Source organism: Drosophila sulfurigaster, chromosome 4, assembly GCF_023558435.1.
Source record: "Drosophila sulfurigaster albostrigata strain 15112-1811.04 chromosome 4, ASM2355843v2, whole genome shotgun sequence".
Taxonomy (NCBI): domain Eukaryota; kingdom Metazoa; phylum Arthropoda; class Insecta; order Diptera; family Drosophilidae; genus Drosophila; species Drosophila sulfurigaster.
Window position 1 is genome coordinate 1,557,531 of NC_084884.1, and position 16,624 is coordinate 1,574,154.

The 16,624-nt window shown below is 32.5% G+C and overlaps 1 protein-coding gene across 1 annotated transcript in view; it reads left to right on the top strand.

Moving 5' to 3' along the window:
- Positions 1 to 14,220, top strand: part of LOC133846891 (calcium-dependent secretion activator) — a 33,201-nt gene extending 18,981 nt beyond the window's left edge. The window contains 9 exon segments of the mRNA XM_062281601.1: positions 1,170 to 1,221; positions 1,224 to 1,286; positions 1,289 to 1,324; positions 1,396 to 1,537; positions 7,441 to 7,614; positions 10,787 to 11,096; positions 11,590 to 11,970; positions 12,421 to 12,560; positions 12,629 to 14,220. Of these exon segments, the coding sequence (XP_062137585.1) occupies positions 1,170 to 1,221; positions 1,224 to 1,286; positions 1,289 to 1,324; positions 1,396 to 1,537; positions 7,441 to 7,614; positions 10,787 to 11,096; positions 11,590 to 11,970; positions 12,421 to 12,560; positions 12,629 to 12,839 (1,509 nt within the window). The 3' untranslated portion in view covers positions 12,840 to 14,220.
- Positions 14,221 to 16,624: the final 2,404 nt, after the last annotated feature.

The following is a 16,624-nucleotide window of genomic DNA, read 5'->3' on the forward strand; positions in this document are numbered from 1 at the left end:
TTTAACACCAATAGGCCAAATCAGAAAGATATATAAATATTACTAATTTACACAGATTTATGATGTAGGCCTTAGATCTAATTTCATGGTGAAATTGTTAGTTACATTTTATTAGACTGTTCGTTAATATTAACTTTTGACTATATAATAGAAAAAAAAAAAAATTATTTAATGAAGCAGACGTCGATATACCTAGGAATTATATTAAAAGACAGAAGTTTGGATTAATTGTACCAAAATTGCATGTAGAAATGATGGACAAACAGGACCAGGGCATGAGCATGTCTCAAAAGTGTAAATGTACGTGGCTTCTAAACTTTCTTTTGCATCAATCTTACACTCTTATGTGTTTACTATGTATGTATTTCAGTAAATGTGGTGTCATAAAAGTATGAAGAGCTAACGCCAATTCTTCAACATAAGTGTATCTTCCTCTTCTTTCTTTGTTGACACTCCGATTCTGATTTCATGTACTAATTTTTAACTAGGTGTGCTCAACATGAATATCTTTAGTAATTTCTCTCCTATGCATGTGTGGTAGGATCTTCTCTTTTGTTTCCACTTGCTTAAATAGAAATATAAATAATTAATTACAATATGTGTCTATATGAAGAATTTTGAAAAGATATAAATCGAAGTATACATATACAAAAGAAACTTATAATATGTGCATCTACGCTATGCACGACATCATCTTATTAGTACCAATTGTAAATTTATTACAATTATATAAAATCAATTTTAGTTTTTCCTTTTTAAGTTAGATTTATCGGTGTGTTATTTGAATTATCGAAAGCCTTATAAATAGTTTGAACAATCAAAAAAATTCCCAACCAAAAAGTCCAAATGTATGCCTTCTTTTGGAAGGTATAATTAATTCACATCGAGCGACTTAAAATTCTTACCTATCCTTATAGTGGGAGGCTATACAGTATAAAATAATTCATTTTCATGTAAGTTTTTGTATTCTTAAAAATGCGGGAATAGTATAGTCACGACGGTAGCTTTCGTATTTATTTTTATAACTTATAGAGTCAAGAAACTAATAAAAATTACGGTTAAAATTATGTATCAGTAAAGTTGCTATTATTAATTTTAGTTATTATTTAGTTTTTAAATTGAATATTATCTTATCGAGAAATATTACTTCTTCCATTGTTGTTATGTAGGCGTTTGCTTGGTTCAGCGATCTGCTTGTTGAGCACGCAGAGATATTCTGGTCCCTTTTGCTGTTGACATGGATCGCGTACTATCCGAACAGGCACCAGACACTTGGGACTCATTCCCTTATTCCAAATCCTTAACGATTATTTACGATCTGATGGTAAGTTTTGGAGCATATAGAAAGTACTTGATGAATAATTTTGATATTTCATCACTAATCTATGTGTGCAGATAATTTGCGTAATGGGCGATTCCACCAGCATTTGCGTGAGACATTTGCACCGTTGGTTGTGCGGTATGTGGATCTCATGGAATCGTCTATAGCACAATCTATTCATAAAGGCTTTGAAAAAGAGCGTTGGGAAAGTAAAGGGTGAGTTTCAATCATTCAAATTAAAATGTTCCGCAAATGCATCAAAGCTCTCATTTAAATAATATGCATTAGCGATTCTACATCAATACACCATTCAGTATTTAAAATATCTAAAACTTATCCAGAATAGACATATGTATGAATATCGAATCGATATTGATCTTTTTTTTTTTGTAATATTCAGTTAAAATTTACTTGTAACTGTTTCTTCTAAAAATTCTCCATTTTTACAATTATGTATATACATACATACAAAAATTCTTTGATAATATTCATTGGTGAAGCCGGTTTTTATTTAGTTGGTAAGTTCGCAACGCTCTAATAGGTTCAATACTTTTGATTATAACAATTAAATACACTTTTCCTGCCTTATTTTTGATGAAGAATTCTATTCAAAGATTTATACCATTAGTTAAGGTATAAATATAATTAATATAATATAAAAAAAAGATATTTTCAATATTCTTTATGCCCTCTTTAGATATGACTGAAATTTTCATTTAAAATTTCGTTTAAGTATAGTGTGCTGATGCACTTATGTGATGATGCGACAATGATTCTAATAATGTGGCCGAATTTTGACAAATATTTGTTAATATTTATCGAGAATAGTGCGATATCAATAATTATCTAATAATTATTCCACTTACAAATTTGGCGTTTTACAAAAAAAGTCACAAAAATAGTAAGGGCTTTATTCGCTGATTAGAGTGAACTGCATCATTGAAATTTCCGTTAAGTAGAACATTCCGCCCCATCATCGATAAGCGGCTGTGTGTAAGAAAGGGTCGGCTAATGAAGTCGCATCATTGATATTGCAGCCATAATTCCGAAAATTTGGACGGATTTTGGCTAATATTTTGGTGTACTTACCGAAAAAGTGCGATATTGACGTAAATTATCTGATTATTCCACTTACAAATTTTGGCGCCTTGAAATTATTTTTTCTTAAAAAAAAAAAACTAAATATGTCGAACAAAAAAAAAATAAATAGACAGAGGTAAATTTGTTGTCAATTGATGAATAATAAAAAAACTTATATATTCCTTTACTTTTGAATCCCATCAGCGATGCAAAACTTATTGAATTGCTAATTTTTTCATTTGATTTGTCTATATTGCCTTTGTTATTCTTCTTCTTCCTGCCTGAGTTTTTTACTTTTCACCATTGCACTTGGTCTAAATAGAGCATTAAGAAAGTGTTTAGCGAAAATCGCCAAAACGATCAAATTGTCTCTTAATGCAAGAATATTATTTTTACAGAACGACTTAATATGATTAAAAACGGAAATAAGTAGATTGAATTAATGAATAATATATGAAATACATATGTATAAACTTATACGTCGACTAATTTATTAAATTCTTAATTTTAATGATTTATTTATTTGGAAGTTGACGTACTAACGGCAGTACCATCAAGTGCCTCAGCGATACCAAGCCCGGCTTGTTGACGCGCAGACAAAATACAATAAATTTGTGAACAGCATAAATTAATCGAAAACCGCGATATAAATATTATTAGATATTATATTAATAGGGAAGTAAATATGTTAGGATATATGTAAAAGAAGATCAAAAACAATTAAATACTCTATAAATATGCTAATCATAAGGTTATAAGCAGAGGAATAGATTTACTGGAGCAAACTACGTTATTGAGATTATTAAAATTCATACAAAGAATACAGAAGGAATTATGGCAAGCAAAGTTAGTAGTTCTATGTGAAATGAGAAGAGGAAGAAAATTCCTAGTGATCCTGACTGGAACTGCAAAAATAATTTGACTTAACAGCTGCAAAGAGTCTAATTCACCATTAATTAGTCTCTGAATGAAAACTGTACCTTGCATAGTTCTACAGTCAGAAAGAGAAGGAAGATTTAGAAATAAAAGTCTATTGCGATAAGGTGGTAATCTTATATTAGGGTACCAATTTAGACTACGAAGACCAAATATCACAATTGTTTTGCACCTAATCAATCCTTGATAAATCCTATACTGGGGATTCCAGACAAGAGATCCATACTCAATGTGAGACCAGTGAGACGTACAAAGTTTTATTGAATATGAATAGTAGGGATCGTTGAATTCTTTCGAACGTACAGTGCCAGTACACCCTTAGCCCTATTTACAACAGACAGAATATGTTTACCAAATTTTAGTTTTGCATCAAGCAGAGTCATTCACAGACTCAATTCGTTCCAGAGGAGTATCATATAAAACATAGTTATTTACCTGGGAAGAACCCCTACTGAAGGTCATAAGCGTACATTTATTACAATTGAGATGTAACATATTTACTCTGCACCAATATTCTAGATGATTAAGGTTACATTGCAACAGTGAGCTCGCAAGACTATCATTAAATGTCAGGTAAAGCTTAACGTCATTACGTAAATAAATACAATTATAGATTTACTCAGATGTTGCAGTTGATTTTTTCAAATGCCTTCGGAATCGCAGATAATTTATATATACCGCGATAATTTTGAACTTTAGATTTGTTTCCTTTTTAGGATAGGCATAATATATGATTTTTGGAAAAGATCATAAGTTAACGGATAATTCAAATAATTTAAGAAGCGGTTTACAGATATTACCAGCGGTTTACATATATTACCAGCTTAGCACACAACTAGGCACTCCATCCGGGCCTGCTGAAAAAAAAGGTTTTATAGCCAATAGCAACTAATTCTTTGACTAATAGGTGTTTCGGCCAAAACTCTTTATTGCACATCATGCTAAATTGTTCAGCAGGAATACTTATTTTAAAAGATGAAATTTCCACCCTAACACTGGCTTGCGATTTCGACTTAATATAAGTCAGAATATCATCAGATATCGTATCAGGGGCAAGCCTTGAAACAGACATCTCTTTTAGGCGGTGGCAAGTAACGTGTTATGGACAACTAAAGTAGAAGCTGGAGGCGATTATTGAATCGTTACAGGACTGATGGTCTCGTCAGAGGATGGTGATGGTTGAATTCTTCAACCGTCTCCAATTCGACCGAGGGTACAGGGTGCGGAGAACTAAATGGCATTAGTTCACCGGGACAGATAACTCAATCGGGATAATCGACAGACGCGTATTGGCCTCTTTACGCCTCGAAGACTCTGTCAAGAGCTTCAGTCTTAAAGCCAGAATCCAAAGCGGAGAAGCTATCAGAGAGATTTTAAAGCCTGCAAATACATCTTTCAAACCAGTTTGCGTCTGCCGTATAAACCCATCGATATCGCGTTCGGAGTGTTCACAAGTCCATCTCAATCCTGACTTGGCTGAAATTAAATCAATAATGCGGCCGTTAAAGCCAGCTCATTTCTCATGCGTTACGTTGTCGCATAACCAGCAACAAACAAAACCCATTTTGGCACCTACCGGCACCCGGCATTTTTGTTATAGCGAACAAACATAGACTAAGAAAGCTAGTTAAACCAAACAAAACAAAAATAAGAAATATAAACAAAGTAGGTAAATTAATTGCAAACTAATATGATCTGTACTTACAAAGAGCACACAACACAGAGAGTAAGCGCGGGTCGAGCGAGAAGGAAGTGAAGGCCAACAAAAATAGCTAGATTTCTTCCAAAATAGTAAATTAAAATAGCCTTTAGTTTTAAATAACAAAACTTATATTTTTGTACATTAAGTGTTGATTATTTTATGATACTGATTAAGGCAAATGCCTTAAAATTTGACCAAAATCTATCTTCTCGGAACTCAATTACTTTTTCATTGTGTCAATCTGGGAAAGAGATTTATGGGGACACTCGTTGCAATCCATATCTAAAAAAATTGATTACTAAAACCTGGCTAAAACCTCGTTCTACCATTGCATTTGACCATGGTAAGCTTAGGAGCATGATAGAAAATGAAGCCAAATCGTTAAGAGGATTGTTTTCTTCAGCGTCTTTGTACAAATTAACTTCGGTCTAAAATAATTTGTTGTCTCCACTATTTACCCACTTAATCAAATGAATATTAGCATAATAGCAGGCGTGTTTAAGAATTTCAAAATATTCAATACTACTACTCCAAACAAATGTATTTTTTCAAGATTTCAAAATTATCTTGCAGTCTGATGTAAAAAGAAAATTAATTTATTAGAATGTAACTGTATTCATTAAACGTCCATAAATTGGGAATCCTCCAACCAAGCATCGCGAACTTTTTGATTATACATTTAAATAATTTTTCGTAAACGACCGCATAATACAAAAATCGGTGAATTTGAGATTTCCAGCGGGAAACGATATTGAGAAAATACCAAATACCCAAAAGCTACAAAGGGATAAATAATATTTTAGTATTTAAAGTACACAATTCGGTCACGCTGGGCGATAAACGAGATGTGAATGTATCGATAGCCACAAACAATGTCTCTATTGATAGAGCATTAAATTTTAAGGTCAACTGGTTTTTAGTTGACTTTAAATAAATAAATATAATCAAATATTAAAATGTATTTAAAATAACTAAAAAATAGCAGATTATTTTTGTTAAATAGTTAACATAACAGGCTCCTGCAAAATTGAGTGGTTTCCAGTTTTAGGTCATGCAAAATAGCCGAACTTGGCTAGAAAATAGCTAAGTTGGCAACACTCGCGCAGGTCGAGCGAGACGCAACTTGCGTCACGCAAGATAGACGATAGCCAACAACTTCACCAAGAGAGGGAGGGTTAACTATTGTAACAGCGTTGAGCGCACAAGAACAGTAATTGTATAAAGAGCGCGTTTGACCACACAGTTTGTTGTTATATTTTCGTAAAAAAAATAATATAATTAATATACGTATAAACACTGCGATTTAACAATCCATAGTTAAACACAAGTAAGAGAGTAAATTAATGTTAAATTGATTTTAAACAAATATTAAATTGTCTGAAAAATCAAGAAGTTTTAGAAGGAGGAAAAAAACACGTCCAGCAGCGACTGCAAGAGAGCGATACAACGATCCTTTGCCTTTGATATAATTCTTCCAGTCTGCCTTTTGCATCTCCTAAACAGCAGCTTAAATAATTGTACTTTGGCGTAAGCACTTGCATTATAGAATCGCATCATAACTATAAATATGGTATTAGGCGTGACGAGATTCTAAATTTGCATTTAGTACCAAGTGCATCTTCAATGATGCGATTCTATGCAAAGTGTTTACACCAAAATGGCAGAAGAAAATCACCCGACAAATATTAATAAAATTTAAACGTTCAAAATCGATTCTAGCTTCAGCGTGGCAAACATTTGAAACAAATGTGATATGCGTGGAAACATACACATGGATAGAACAGATTTAGTTTGTTTTAAATATTTCCATTGTCAAGTTTGTTTTCCTATTGTTCTGAACAATATCTGAAGTGGGCAGTAAAACATAACCTAAAAAACATTGTATGTGTGTAACTGCAGAAAATATAAATATATATATATTGTGTGAACATTCGAATCGCATTAAAGTGAAATGTTTTACTAAGTACATATGTAAATGGTAAATTAAAAAACTTCTGGTCGTAATACTGCAAATTAAATAAATTTATCATTGCTTTTACACTTTTCAAGAAGCAACAGATTTAGTTGTACATACATACATATGGATTTGACTATCTTCTAATTTAAAGAAGTCCAATGTGACAGACACGTATTGAACCTATTCAAGTGATGCGAACTAATGCACTATGTTGGAGTGAATGTATGCATGACTAATTTGTTATTCGAAATTATCAATTGACACTTTAATAAAATTTAGTGAGTAGAAGGGAAGCCCACCGCTCTTTAAGAAATTCTTTCGACGTTTTTCGTCTAGCTCATTTTCGACTCATATTTTATGTCTAGAATTTTAAAATTTGTTTTTATATTTTGCTTTAAGTACATACTACTACTATTTACGTATTTTTGTAAAAACAAAATTTAGGATAAACGCCGCTTTGAATCCAGTTGCATTAAACAATGCAGCGCAGGCGCTGAATACGGCAGCACTCAACCCGGCGGCATTGCTCAGTGGCAAGAAAGAACAAGTCAATTTCTATGTGCCGAAGCTACCTAGGGGCACAGCTAGTACAGCTGCCTCTACTAGTGATGAAATGAGGTTTTTAAATCACCTGTTACTTATAGTACATCGATGCTTTTAAAGCTCCACTCAAATATATATTCTCTTTGCATTTTGTGTTTTGCTATTTGCATTATGTATCAGCATAGCCAAAGAATATGATAGCATATCACCAATTTTTAATTGATTAATTATTTATTTTCATATACATAAGTGCTAAATTCTTACCATATTCGCAATAGAAATAGCAATTGTTTATCTTAATTTTAAAGCTTTGCATTTACGCATTATCCATAACTCATAACCTTGATATCTGTCAGTTTTCCATGGAGATGTTTTTAAAACAAGTAAAGCATACAATTTAAGTTTTTGTTTTAAAGTTATCGAGTTATGAGGCCCGATTATTCTGTTTTGTACGTCGATATTACCTTATTCAAAATCTTAATCTTAATACTCCTAATTATGAATATTATCATCACAATATGTTTTGGGATATAAAAAGGGGTATACTCTTATAAATAAGTATGCTATTCGCTAGGTATGTTCCTCGTCGAAATGTGACAGAAATGAAAACTAAATTTAAAAAGAACGTCAATTAATTTTGAATAATTATTCTTGCATAATATCGGAAAATTAATTGCATTTAAAACCTACTGTAAAAGCATTTATCGAATATTATTTCAAGCATACTTGCAAAGTTAAGGTTGCAAGAAAGTTATCAGTCGCTTCATAAGCTTAATGGCCGCTTCAAAAAATATAATTTCCCTTAACAGTTGTATTTGGCCTAAAAAGAATAACTAAATTTATGTGTGAGATATAATGTTATAAGCAATGCAGGGCGGAGTTTCGAATTTAATTTGCCCTTTTTCTGGCTTCTTTGAGGTTAAATTTACGCAATTTAGTTTTGTTAGATATATATTATTTACCTTTGTGTCGGCAGAAAATTTAAATAAGAAGGCAGAAAGGTTAAATCTAAAGTATATATATTCGAAAGTCTTTCCATCTACATATCTGTCCATATGAAACACTGGATCTAAGAGACTACATATAAGAGATAGACTATATAGAAATATATTTTTTTGTTATGTTTGCACGTAGATCATGTTAGAATATATATTAGAGGTGGGCGCGGGCCTGTATTTTGAGGCCCGGGCACGCACGAAAACAAACTCTTTTTTGAGAGGCCCGGCCCGGCCGAACACGAAACATTTTCATCAAGGCCCGGGCCCGGCCCGGCACGAAACTTATTTACACATATAAGAAAACATTATTGCCATTATAATTAACGCAATCGAAAAGCTTCCACACTTCACTCCTGCCCTTTTCATTTTGTATAAATTTTACACATTCACTTTTTTTATTTACAGCGTCCTGAATTGTTTGTCGCGACATTTTTATTTTTCACAGATTTGCTAATTTCACAATAAGCCGCCAATTTTGAATTAGTGGTGTGCAAACAAATAAAATATTGTATAAGCAAATTAATAGTAGCATCGATAAGCAATTAAAATGCGACAAATGGCGGTTTTAATTCGATCAAATCAAAATTTTTCGGGCCTATTTCGGGTTTTACGGGCCGGGCCTTTTGGCTAAGGCCCGGGCCCGCACGAAGCCCGTACGAATCTTAATTTTAAGGCCCGGGCCCGCCCGAACCCGCTCCGGGCCTGTGTAAGCCCGCGGGCCACGAAAAAAGCCCGGCCCGTGCCCACCTCTAATATATGTATATACTCTATGGAGATGCCTCCTTCTGCCTGTTACATACATTTCCTGGAGGCACAAAGTTATAATACTTTATACACTGTGGGTATATTTTTGTCAACATTTTTAAGACTTGATATTGTATAGGCGCATGTATTCCTCTGCGAAACCTATTTCCGAATTAAACTTAGAGTTGTCAACACGTTGAAATATAATTAATCTCCTCTTAGATATAAATTATATACATACATATATCAAAAAATTTTTAGTATAGTAATATATTTAAAGCATTTGACTGGATATTTAGAGAAAAAGAATGAATGTAATTAGTCATTTAATATATTATTATTTGAGATTGTCGATAAAAATAACGTTTTGAGATCGAAATTTAAAAAAATAATAAGTCAATAAACTCTGATCCATTAAACAAATATTTTAGAGATTCATTTTGCGTACTTTTTGGGATCTCGACACTTTGTTGGCAAATGCCAAAATATAATAATTATAAAGAATCCATTTTGATATTTTTAAATTGTCTTAATTACAACTAATGCTATTAAGGAAAACAAATGATACAAGAGAACGAATTTACAATATAATTAAATAAAAGAAGAATCGTCGATAACCTTTTCGCGAAGCTCTCAAAGTTTTTTTTGTGATTATTTATGAATCATAAGTAAATTGCTTTCAATTGTTGATACCTTTTGTAAATTAATACCCAAACTGATGGGCATTTAATTCATATATATGTTTTATTTAAATTACTAACAACAGATGAAATCATATTTGCATCCCCTACATATTAACACGTAAACTTACTTGGGACTCGATTAAAAGCTCTTTTTAGCGTTCCTTTTGAGTAGTGCAAAATATTATTAAAATATTATTTTATTTAAAGATCATTATTTTAACTTCATAGAAATGTAAACACTTTTATTAAAACTATTTCTAATGTTGTAAATTGGGCCTTGTTTAAATATTTACGTAGTGACATATGCTTGCTTACAAATAATAATTAATTGATGTTTATAATACATGTATTTACATGATTTTCTTAATGAATAAAAATGTCAGAAAACAAATATATGTGTTTTTGCTAATCACTAGGAGACGAGTATTCAAAATCGAGATAGTTATTAAATCATAGCGCACATTGAACTGTCTTAAATTGAAATTGATAATCAATTCCAAACTGTATAAAATGAAGTAGGAAGCAGAAAAATAATTTTCAATCCATTCAATAGTGGAATGCCTTTGTTAACAAACAAGTTAAATGCACTACATATTGAGCACCGTGCTAATTTAAACCAGATTTAAATATTATAGAACTGTTAATTATATATATCATATAACCAAACATTAATATATAGTTACAATTGCGATAGTAATTGTATATACTTTTATTATAATTTTTTTAATTAAATAAATTTGATATTTTCCTTTGAAAAATATTTGTTGAGCATATTGCTTTAATTTGATTCTGTATTTCTTACTCTTCTTATGTTGTCCTTAGAAATGGTTGCGCTACTTCAGAAGATCTCTTCTGGAAATTGGATGCACTTCAATCATTCATCCGAGATTTGCACTGGCCAGATGCGGAGTTTCGTCAACACTTAGAACAACGATTAAAGATGATGGCCGTTGATATGATAGAACAATGCATACAGCGAACAGATTCAATGTTCCAGTCATGGCTAAAGAAAAATGTTGCCTTTATTTCAACCGATTATATAATACCGTCAGAGATGTGCGCTATGGTAAATGTGATATTAGATGCTAAAAATCAAAGCTTTAAATTAACTACCATCGATGGTATTGATCTGGTAAGTGTAACGGAACTGAATTGTAAGTGTTTATAATCGCTCCCTACAAGTAAGAAAAAGAGAATTAATTTTACCAACAACCGAGACCATATAGTGAAATCTATCGAGCTATCTGTTTATTTTTCTAAGTTCCAAATTTTCGATTTAAAATTTGATTAGTTCCCTCTTATTCTAGCAAATGGTCTTATCCAAATATCAAAGATCAATTTGAAATTAGTAACAAGCGTTAAATCTTTTAATATCAGTTTTACCTATTGAAGATAATATTTTCTCTAATGTAAAAAAAATTGTTTCTGCCTTTTATAGTATTTTTTCTTTTAATTTTATGTATCTTTAACTAAGCGATAAAAATGGAACTTAAATTAAATCAATAACGAAAAATTTAAAAATGTAGTTAATGTTAATATTGTAACAACTTTGCAATAATAGGGAAAAAAGTAAAATATTGATTTAATTTGATGTGATAAATAAATTTTATTCAATTTAATTATAGTACAAATTCCATGCGAAAATCGATGATCAAATCGACAAAGCGAATGTAGCAATGACACAAGGTCTGAGTGGCAAACTTATGTCAGTGCTAGAGTCGACTTTGTCTAAATTGGCACGATATGATGAAGGCAGTTTGATTGGCTCAATCCTTAGCTTTACAAACGTGTCGAGCTCAGGGAAGGATCTTGGACAAGGCTACGTTAATTTCTTTCGTAACAATATGGATCAAATTCGTGGTAAAATTGGCGATGATCTATGGACCCTTAATTTCTTCGAACAGTGGTATGCTCAGCAAATCAATATGCTATCCAATTGGCTGTCGGATCGAATGGACCATGCGTTACACTATGCGCAGATTACATCCATCTCACACATTATTAAGGTAACTGCGCAAAGCACATATAATCAATGTAAAATGAGGGGTAAGCAAAAATAATGAAATACCTCAGGAATGGACATATTTAAGGGCGGGCTTACAATGAAAACAAATTTTATTTTGTTAACACTATGATTTCATTTCATTTCACAAAGCAAGTAATTGAACAATTTATGCCAGGTTTCTACAACTTTGTTCAAATGGTAAATTTCACTCGTGAATTATTAATTAAAGCGGTGTTTGATGAGTACAATTTTGGAAGTGCGGAGAAGCGATAATAACCATTAACTTCTTATAAGCAAATGAATTGTAGTATTCACAAAATTATAATTTCGCAAAGAAAGTTGGAATGAATATTATTTTCTACTTTTGCTATTTATCATAAACTCAATATATTGAAAGTGCACTGTACTTCTTTTATATCGTTATAATTAAAATTTTTGTTTATATTATTAGAAGATTTATTCAGACTTTGAGCTGCAGGGTGTTTTGGAGGATAAACTTAACTCGAAAGCATATCAGACAGTTGCCCAACGAATGACGGCTGAGGAGGCAACTTGTGCTCTTTCAATGCCCGATGTTGCTGATGGAGATGAGTAAGCTAATTTAAAATTATATTCAATTTTTGATCTATAGAAAGCTAACAATACTTTCCATACTTTAGACATATTGATGATATTCATAATGGCGATGTGGAAGATGGTGTTGGCGATGAATCTGGCGGCCATGCATCGTCACGGAGCCTGCCAAAGCCAAAAATAGCAGCCGCTCAAGCAGCGGCTGTCACCAACGTAGTCGCTGGCCGTGTTGGCAATTTGCTTGGTAAAGGCATTGGTGGACTTAGCTCAAAGCTAGGAAGTGGTGGTTGGTTTTGAGTCGCCAACATTCGACACTTTCTGCATGTCTGTCCTTATTTAAACCAGGCGTCCAGTCCACTATATAAAATTTGCTTTGTAGTTTTCTGAGCCAAGTCCACAGACGTCACATGATTGCTTATTTAATAACAAAATGGATAAAATATACTATAATACACCAATCAATCCCTACTTATGTATATGTAAAAAATAGTCTTTAAAATGCATTCCAAATATTAAATTTTACACTTTAGGACTTTGAAACTAGTCAAAGTTTAAGTAACTAAACCAATGTATATCTATTTCCGTGTTTTTTAATTTTTGTGCTGATATAAATTAAAACATATGAAACATTGTATCTTAGCCGATTATTTTAAACAAATACATAAATTTATATTCAATACTTATATGTTACATACATAACATTATTACCTCTTTAATTATTACTATAAATAATAACATTTTTATTATTATACTATAATGTGAATTGGCTTCAATGCTAATTTCTTTATCAACGCAATAGCAAATTTGAGAATATAAGTATAATACATATGAACGATATATTAAAGATATCTTCTTTACTCATACAAATGTTTAATTAGTATGAGTAATACGTTAAATACAGTTAAAAACTTTGGTATTTTATTTGAATGAGTGATAAAAGGAATATGGACGATCTACATAAGTGTTTTGTTGGCGTTTTGTCGGTTTCAAAGTAATGTTCATCAGTCTCAAGCAACCAGAAATTAAGAAATTGAATTGAATCTTCTCCAAATCAATAAAAGATATCGGTTAACATTGTTACCTATGTAGATACATAAATGATATAAATAGAGAAGGATTATCGTGATCAGTCTTCTTGAGTATGTTAAAGACCAGGGCATGCAAAACATTTAAATGCATAAATAGTCAAACCAAGTCATGCAAGCAGATCACAAAAACTGACTTGCTTTTGTATATACATATGTAATGAATTTAAATTGTTTTTTGTTAAAAAATATTCTCATTAAAAATTTCGTTAATGGGTATTTTGTGAATTTAATCTGCATCCTTTCTATGTCCATATATTAAGCAAATACATAATTATAATGTTGTATAGAACGTTCTGTCCCCTTATAATATATATTGATAAAAATTCTGTTCATTGGCGCACTGGTCAAAGTTGGTTTTTTCTACAAATTGATCAACTCATAAAATTAAATATGATTGAGTATGTATGCAAATATTGAGTATACAAAATGCAGTAATTAAAGTTAAAACAAACAATCTTTACCAAAAGAATTACAGTGCATAAAATATTTAGTTAGTTTAAATAAAAACATATATGTAGATTTACATTTATTAATTTAAAATGCATCTAATAAACTCTAAAGCATAGCACATTGTGCCTATCGGAGTTAAATAGGGTCTTTATTCGTTATGTAAATCAACAGCTATGAAGATAGCAGCCAATTGCATTTTCTTACTAAATATTGTATGGACTTTAATACAAATGACATAATTGGAAGCGAAGCGTGGTTCAGTGTAAAATTCCACTAGTATACCACCCTCAACCACTAAGTTACAGTTATATGGGAACTTCGATTTAAATTTGTTACAACATTAATAAAACTTTACATACAATGTTTTCTTTGGTTTTAGTAGATTCAGATAAAGTCCAAATAAACGCTTCAACCTTTAAGCCATGAAGCATGCAACCCGCCGAACAAAACGATTAAAAGAGTAATTGTTGAGTAAAGTCCAGAATTTTCAGCAACTGTTTCCATTTTTGTCGGCAAACTGTTATAAAAATTACATTGATAATTTAAACATTTTTCAGTACTTTTGAAATATATTGATATAAAAGCCTTAGGCTGATGTCAGAGTGCGCGCGAGAAGCGATGCGATAATATTGGGCGAGAACGAGCGATAAACCATTGCAACCTTTTCATATGCAATCGCTCGAAAGATGTCAGAGTGAGAGCGAAGCGAGTTGCGAGTTCAAGCGAGAAAGCGAGAGCAAAGCGAGAGCAGTTTGCAACCTGCTTTATCGCTTCAACTCTCTCAGAGCGTACGATTGTTTTGTTGCATTCTGTGATTTAATTACCGCTTATTTTCAAAATTTGGCCAACGCTTCTCCAGCCGACTACTAATTTTATTTAATATATAGTCAAAAGTTGAAATAGATATCCTTGAATAGTTAAAAACTTTTCTGGGTGGTTTCTCAAGTCATTATATAAATTTTTGAACTCTCCTTTTTCGTTTCTACTGCAGTTAAGCGGGTGGACGCCACTTTTTTAAAACAAAGTTAAATGTTGCACTTCAAGCAAAAAATCTTCGTCCAAATCCATCACCATCATATTAATAACTGAAAAATAGAACAATGTAGATCGCTCTCGCAAAGCTCTCACTCTGACATCTTCTCGCTTTGCTCATCGCTTCTCGCATCGCTTCGCTTCGCTTCTCGCGATGAGCAAAGCGAGAAGATGTCAGAGTGAGAGCTTTGCGAGAAGCGAGTTACATTGTTATTTTGTAAGGTTTGAAAATAAACGGTAATTAAATCAAAGAATGCAAGAAAACAATCGTACGCTCTGAGAGAGTTGAAGCGATAAAGCAGGTTACAAACTGCTCTCTTGCTTTGCTCTCGCTTTCTCGCTTGAACTCGCAACTCGCTTCGCTCTCACTCTGACATCTTTCGAGCGATTGCATATGAAAAGGGTTGCAGTGGTTTATCGCTCGTTCTCGCCCAATATTATCGCATCGCTTCTCGCTCGCACTCTGACATCAGCCTTATAGTCTCTGAGATCTCGGTGGTCATACAGGCGGACAAGCAAATGGACAAGGCGGACAAGGCGGACAAGCAAATGGACAGGGTTGCAACTATTGTGAATATATTTAGCCGAAGTCGTTTTGTTGTCCAGCCTTTTATACCCGCGACCCATAGGATAGAAGAGTATTATAACTTTGTGCTTCCCGAAAATATATGTATGTAACAGGCAGAAGTAGGCATCTCCGACCCTATGGGTCGCGGGTATAAAAAGGCTGGACAACAAAACGACTTCGGCTAAATATATTCACAATAGTTGCAACTTTGTTACATATGAAGATGATGGACTACTCGAGCACAGTAGAGATGGACGCGCATAGGCGCTACACAAAATTTGCAAAAATTTGTATATTTTATTATTTAACAGGTGTTCTGCTACCTTTTGGCAGCTTAAGTTATTAAGAAAGCTTCTCGATCCACAAAAGTATCTAATTAGTATGAGCTCATTGTATTATATACAATATGGCTTACTGGGTAATCTTACGATCATGATGCTCAATTTTGTGCGGCTGCAGTACAACATTAAGATAAACAAAGCATTTTAATATTAACAAATACTTTCAATATAAAATATTCTTATAAAATGATTAAGGGATCCAATGAACATCCAAAGCCCCCAAATAATCAAACATAATCAACTCGACGACCCCTACCCCTAAGGTAATTACTAAATATATAGACAGCCTCTAAAATGTCTATATATTTATTATTGTCCGTATAAAACCTTAGACTTTCGAATTGCAATTATTTTCAAGTGAATTTTTAAAGTTAAAGGCGCATTAGATTACTTAGAAGTTATTTCGGAAAAATGTTATATAATGCATTATAATAGTGAAAAGCGGCTGCAGTTTTAGGGTTTATTTCTTTGCTTTATTATCTGGTATATACAATAGAATATGGACAGCAGAAACGAACTGTTGATGTAGGGGACCGCATGCTGGTTTCAACGTTTTGGAAGAACACTTGCTGCCAAATCGTAGAAGCTTCACTTCTTCACTTC